The sequence below is a fragment of the Bos taurus genome, chromosome 7 (genome assembly GCF_002263795.3).
Source record: "Bos taurus isolate L1 Dominette 01449 registration number 42190680 breed Hereford chromosome 7, ARS-UCD2.0, whole genome shotgun sequence".
NCBI classification, from domain to species: domain Eukaryota; kingdom Metazoa; phylum Chordata; class Mammalia; order Artiodactyla; family Bovidae; genus Bos; species Bos taurus.
Genome location: NC_037334.1, coordinates 14,724,718 through 14,731,416, shown reverse-complemented (window position 1 = coordinate 14,731,416; position 6,699 = coordinate 14,724,718). Strand labels below are relative to the sequence as shown.

The following is a 6,699-nucleotide window of genomic DNA, read 5'->3' as shown; positions in this document are numbered from 1 at the left end:
TTAGTTTTTGTGACCTGTGGTTTTGGTGTCATTTTCAAGCCCAATGTTGTGAAGCTGCCCCCTCCCCCACCACACACACTTTCTTTTAGAAGTGCCGCAGTTTTAGGTTTAGGTCTTTAATCCATCTTTTGAGTTAACTTTTATATGTAATGTAAGGCAAGGTTCCAATTTCATCCTTTTGCAGGTAGATATTCGCATTCTGGGTATCTTTGGCGTGTAGATATATGGTTTCTCAGCACCATGTGTTGAAGAGACTATCCTTGCCCGAGTTCTGATGCTTCTTTAAGTACATAGGCTGTGGAAGTGGCCCAGGTCTCCCTACACTGTGAGATCCTTCGTGCGTCCTCAATACTTCCTGGACTAAGTTCTGTTAGCTCCTTTTCACAGATGAGGAAACTGAGGCTGGGTCCAAGTGACCTGCCCTAGGTAGTTATAGTGAGCAAATATAGTGTAGGTGGGATTGGAAATGAGTGCTTGAACTTTAGAGCCCACGGGGTATAGTGCCCTGGGGATGTTCCTCGTTCTATGCCTAGCATGCGGGTAAAGAATGAATGAATGAATGTCTCAGGCAAGGCTCGCAGCAAATGGAGGAGCTTGGACAAATCCACTGCTCCGCGCAGGGGTGCGCTCCTCCGTCGCGCATGCGCGACCCCTGTGCGGAGCCAGTTCCACTGCCTCCGCCCACTCATGGTACAGCCTCTCTCTGTGTGGTACGGCCCGACTTCCCCCACGCCTGGGCCGGGATGGTACGCGCCGCCTCCGCGCGCGGCCCCTCCCCGTCGGTTTCCGCGCGAAAAGCCAGGGTTGCCTGTGCTGCTGCCGCCTCTGCTGCACCTTCCAAGATGCCTGCCCGAACCGCCCCGGCGCGGGTGCCTGCGCTGGCCTCCCGGGCCTTCTCACTGCCTGACGATGTCCGCAGGCGGTAGGTGTCGCGGGGAACCTGGAACCTGGGTGGGTGGCACGGCGGTGGGGGTGGGGGTCATTTCCCCTCGGGGTAGCCCGTGGCCGCCGCTGACAGACGGGCGCGCATGCGTGGGCTGGCGCGGCGCGCGGCGGCAGTTGGCGCGGGCAGGGTGGCACTTCCGGTCGCGCGCGCCCCTGGCCGTTTGGCGCCAAAATGGGCCAATCCCACCCCCCCCAGTTCCCTGGTGACTAGAAACTTGGGGTCTCTTCTGACCTCAAAGTAGAGCAAGCTTTGGGTTTTCCTTGGAGAGCCCCTTCCCGTAGCAGCCTCGGGCCCAGCTCCTGCCGCCAGCCTGGTCGCGCAGGAAGTGGGCAGCCTGCGGCCTCGGGATACCCCTCAGCCCGGGCACTTCGGCCTCCACTTCCGGTGCCCGGTCCACTCGAGGGGGTTGGGCTGGCCTGGTCCCCGAGGGTATTTGGGGGGATTCTCTCGGCGTCCCACGCCAAGCATCCCGATGGCAGCCTCCAGAGACAGATGCCGCCGCCGGTCGGGGCCCTGGCGCGGCCGGCTCAGGTTTGCGAGCCCTGTCTTCCTTGGGGGGCTCCCTCCATCACCTCATATGGCTAGGGTAGTAGCATTCTGGAAGGACCCCTTATCCTTCAGTGATAGGATAGGGCTGGGCAGCGTGAAAACTGAGTGGTTTCTTCCAGTAAATCTGAGCTGTGGGCATCAAGGAAGCCTTGCTAGGGAGAACTGGCTGGTTTCCTTGTGTATGTGTGCGTATGTATGTGCATGTGTGGGAAGGGGAGTGAGGGGGGCAGCAGCTAATACTGGGGATGCAGCTACAGCTACTCTGTGCACATGGATCTTCAGGCAAGCCCAGTGTGCACCCTAGGCTTCTTGCTGGTGAAGGGCATCAGTTTCACTCTTGGAAACTTGCAAACCTCACTTACAACAATGTGGGAACCAGCCCTGAATGCTTCCAACCAGATTTGTGAACCTGATTTTGCCATTTCCCTATTTCCCTTTGCTTCTTTCCTAAAGTTGTGCCAGACCAGTTCTGATTCGGGCTTTTGAAAGGTGGAGAGTAGGTGATAGCGGGTATTTGGATCCTCCTCCCAGGTGTCAGACCACTTCTTAGCCACAGTTAGAGGGTGATGTGCCTTGCTAAATAATCCCTATACATCTCCCCCAAGATAAAACATGACTTGAAGTGGAAATGGATTTATGAAAGTGCCTCACTTCATTTTAGACCCAGGACGGGGATATTGGGCTCAGCCTTCTTTACCTTGATGGTGAGAGTGCTACCTCCACTGAGCCATCCATGACCTTGCGCAAGTTTCATAAACTAGTCGCGTCTGTGGACTTGGACAGTTAACATGGGCTTTAAACTGGTATTGGATTAAATGAGAATATGCCTGGCACATAAAGTCCCCCGTGTCAGCATTCTTGACTAATCTAACTTGCTTTTTTTCAGTTCTGCTAATTGTATAGAACACTTTACATGATCTCACTTAATCTTCAACTGTTCTCAAGAGTGGTTGCCCTAGGAATTAACTGTAAGGAAGCAAAGATTTCTGCTAAGATCTGCTTCTTGGCAAAACCTTTCCCTTCTGTGAGGGCTTTTATTGGGCCAGAGCAAGGCTTCTGTTTGGCTGAATTTGAATGTTCTTAGGTGAGTGTTACAATCCATCAATCCATCATTCACCGTAGGTTCCATATTACCTTGAACTAGAATTGCCTACTGTTAGGTATAGAGTCTGGTTTTAGGTTTTTGTTTTTTTTTTTTTCATTTTGGGTTATTTTTTGACTACACCTCATGGCATGTGGGATCCATCCCTGACCAGGGATCAAACCCATGCCCCCTGCCTTGGGAACATGGAATCTTAACCCCTGGACCACCGGGGAAGCCCAGTGTAGGCTTAGGTTTCTGCCTCAGACCATTGACATTGTCACCTTATGTGACCCTCTCAACAGCTTTTCTTAAATTTTGAATTTTAGCTTCTAAAATACAGGTGTAAACATGGCATTCAATATTCCCTTTAAAATGTTCCCTTATACCACCTTGTAAATGGAGATATAACTTTTTGCTTCATGAAAATTAGGTACCTCATGTTATGGATTATACTAAATCTAGTAGAATAGGAACAAAATTTAGGCCTAGTCCTCACTGAGGAATTCTTGTCACTTACGCTAACTTGTGTTTATATGGCAGCTTCTTTTAAGACTCATACCATTACATTACCTATATGATGATACTAGAAAATGTTCTTAATGTTTAGGTATTTGTACATTTACTTACGGCTGCACTGGGTCTTTGTTGCTGTGCGTGGGCTTTCCCTAGTTGCAGCAAGCAGGGGCTACTCTTTGTTGTAGTGCGCAGGCTCCTCATTGTGGCTTTTCTTTCGAAGTACAGGCCCTAGGCGCATGGGCTTCAGTATTTGCAGCACTCAGGCTCTACAGCACAGGTTTAGTGGTTGTGGCGCACGGGCTTAGTTGCCCTGCAGCGTGTAGAATCTTCCCAGACCAAGGATGGAGCCTGTGTCCTGCATTGGCAGGCAGATTCTTATCCACTGCGCCACCAGGCAAGTCCAGTGTTTGAGTTTTTAAAGTGTAACTAAGTGTAAAAACTAAGTTCAGGGCTTCCCAGGTGGTGCTCGTGGTAAAGAATCTGCCTGCTAATGCAGGAGACATAAGAGACATGGATTCAATCCCTGGATTGGGACGGTCCCCTGGAGAAGGAAATGGCAACCCACTCCAGTGTTCCTGCCTGGAGAATCCCATGGACAGAGAACCCTGGCGGGCTACAGTCGATGGGATCATAAAGAGTCGGACACGACTGAAGCAACTTAGCACGCACATGTCCTAAGTCTTCTAAAAATCAGGCCTTTCAGGACAAGCCACATTTTTCCACTTGATTTTTCTTACTCTCCAAGCCACCATCTTTTGTATAGAAAAAGCAGTAGTCTTCCCACTTGTCTTTCTGTTGCCATTTGGTCTTTTTTCTCTAAGTTTGAAACTTATCCTCTTAGGATATAAGTTGGAGTGGGAGGTTTTCCTGCCCCATACGCATGTGATGACTTGAAGTCCAGGACTGCCATCCACTTGCCTGACTCATCCTGTGCCCTTCTTTTTCTTACAAGCCATTCAGGTTATCCTTTAGGTTTTTAGGGCCTGAGACCATGCAGAGCCACCAGTGTGAGGCTAGACTGCACCTGACTCCTTCCCCATGGTGGCTACTGTCCATTCATTCCCAAGACTGCTCAGAAAGACAATCCCCTTTCCCTGCCATGAGAAGGGGTTAAATTCTGTCAGTATACCCCTCATGCTGCCTCTGCAGTCTGGAGTTGATGATCACTTGTCGTCCAAGCATGTTTGCCTCATTGGTTGCATCTGCAGCTTAGAATCCAGTAGACTCAGATTCTTGCTTGCTAGACTTTCACCTTCAGTGAAGCCTGAATTGACATACTAATACTAGACACCTCCTCACACAAATCTGACTCAGCCTTTGTAATTATGACAGCTTTCCTATCTGCTAACCACTCTGATTAGATTAGAGTGGATCTTCAAGTTCTTAACTAGTCTGTGGCTCCTGAATAGGTACAGAAGGCATAACTGACTTCTCTAGTTCTCCCCTGAAGTAGGATTCTAGACGTGCAGACTCCTGGGGTTCAAAGCCCAGCCTGCCACTTGCCAGCTATATGACCAAGTAGCCTAACTTCCTGATGCTTTATCTCTAAAATGGGACAGAGGTGCCCACCACACTAGGGCACTGTGAAGACTGAGCTGAAAGAGGTAAACGTGGCAGAGCAACACCTGCACAGAAACCTGCTTCCCTGCTTATTACATGGCAGCTGTATGTTTCACTTCCATTATGGGGGGTGGGGGGGTGGGGAACATACCTTATTAATGAATTACCAACTTGCAAACCTGATCCTAAGGCAGATACTAATATAGCAGCCCATGCCTGCTTATCATTCCAACTTTCCTATTTGCCTGGCTTCTTGTATACTCATCTGGACCTGTTCTTTTTGCTGCCACCTTAGCTTAGCTTTTGTGCCAGGTGCCCAGCCATTCCTCAGTTAAGATGGTTTTCTCTCCTTAATTCTTTGTATTCTTGACTTTGGTGATGCTGTTTACTACCTGGGAGCTTCTGTCCTGATCTCCCCCATATTTCTTTTCAATTCTCGGACCCTTATTTTCCTCCAGTCTTAGGGTTTCTGCCTTCAGCAGTTAACAGTACCAGCCAGAGATGCCTCTTTGGAGAGCCAGTTCTAATTTCTAGCTGTTAAATAGCCACGTAGATTCACTGGACTGTCTTTCACTCCTAAAATTCGTGGTCTGCTCCCTTCTTCCCTACCAAAAAGTTCTGCCTTTCTGGTACTGTATTAGTTTTTAACTGCTGTCATAACAAACTACTGCAGTCTTAGTAACTTAAATAAAACATATTTGTTATCCTCTGATTCTGTAGGTCAGAAATGTGGTGTGGGTTTCACTGGATTAAAATCAAAGCATCAGCAGGCTGCCTTCCTTCCTGGAGGCCCTAGGGGAGAACCCGTTTCTTACTCTCTCAGGTTGTCAGCAGAATTCAGTTCCTTGTGGTTGTAGGACTGAGGTCCTTCTTCTTTTGCTGGCTGTAGGGTGAAAGCCATTCCCAGTGCCTGGAGGCGACGTCATCTGTTGGCTCATGGCCCCTTTCCTTCATCTTTTAAGCCCTCAAAGCGAGTTCTCACATCACGTCTTTTTGACCATTCTGTAGTCACATCACTTGAAATGCAGCTGGGAACTTTATCTGCTCCTAGGATTTAAATGATTTGATAAGACCCACCTGAGTCATCCAGAATACCCTCTCCATCTCAAGAGCTGTACTCTTAATCACATCTGCAAAGTCCCTTTTGCCATGTAAGGTAACATATTCACAGGTTCTGGGGAACTAGGGGAGAGGGTCCGTTATCCTTCCCTCCACAAATACTGTCTCCGGTACCACCCACCATGCAGCCAGTTACGGAAGGCACAATTAACAGAGCTTTGTAACTTCTCCAGGATGTTCTCAGCTCCTGCTGTGAAACCATATTACAGATCAGTGTTTCTGATTTAGGATGTCAAGAGTTAGCCACTCAGTCATGTCTGACTCTGTAATCCCATGCACTGTAGCCTGCCAGGCTCTATCCATCGGATTTTCCAGGCAACAGTACTGGAGTGGCTAGTCATTCCCTCCTCCAGAGGATCTTCCTGACCAGGGATCGAACCCAGGTCTCCTGCATTGGCAGGCAGATTCTTTACCGTCCAGCCACCAGGGAAGCCCAATTTAGGATGTTAGAGTGATTTAACACCTTATGGTGATTTAACACTTTATCTCTTTTAAACTAATACATATTGTATATTTCTGCCATCTTGACTTTGTTTATCCCCCACTAAAACATGACTGATTCTTGGGTTTTATCTCCCCCATGACTCTTCCAATGGTTTGTTAACTATGGAGAAAATCTGTGATATTTTAGCCTGACATTGCTGACCTCCTTGAGACAGGCACCCAGCTCCTCTCAGGATTTGCCTTTCTTCCCCTGTGTTGGCCTGACTCGTGTGAGTTTCTTGCCCTGCTGTGGCAGCTCCTCTGCCTAGTTCCCACTGAGCTCTCAGCTTCTCTGTGTCCCTCCTTCCTGTTGCCATTTATATCCTTTTTCTTCAGAAGCCTCAGACTTAAACTCTGTTGGCCTTCACCGTGGTCGACGTATATCTTTTTTGCCTTTCAAGAGCTGCTCTGATGGAAGCAGCTAGGAATGAGTCATGGGATC

General features: G+C 48.8%; 1 protein-coding gene across 7 annotated transcripts in view; it reads left to right on the top strand.

The window, feature by feature from the left end:
* The first annotated feature begins 778 nt into the window (after positions 1-778).
* DNMT1 (DNA methyltransferase 1) overlaps positions 779-6,699 on the top strand; it is a 51,303-nt gene continuing 45,382 nt past the window's right edge. For 5 of the 7 annotated variants that reach the window (XM_015471992.3, XM_015471991.3, XM_024993832.2 and 2 more), the window contains exon 1: positions 779-922. In XM_015471992.3, the coding sequence (XP_015327478.1) occupies positions 843-922 (80 nt within the window). In that variant the 5' untranslated portion in view covers positions 779-842. Of the gene's footprint in view, positions 923-1,107; positions 1,478-6,699 lie in introns of those variants that run through there. The other 2 variants (NM_182651.2, XM_015471995.3) reach the window with 2 other exon arrangements.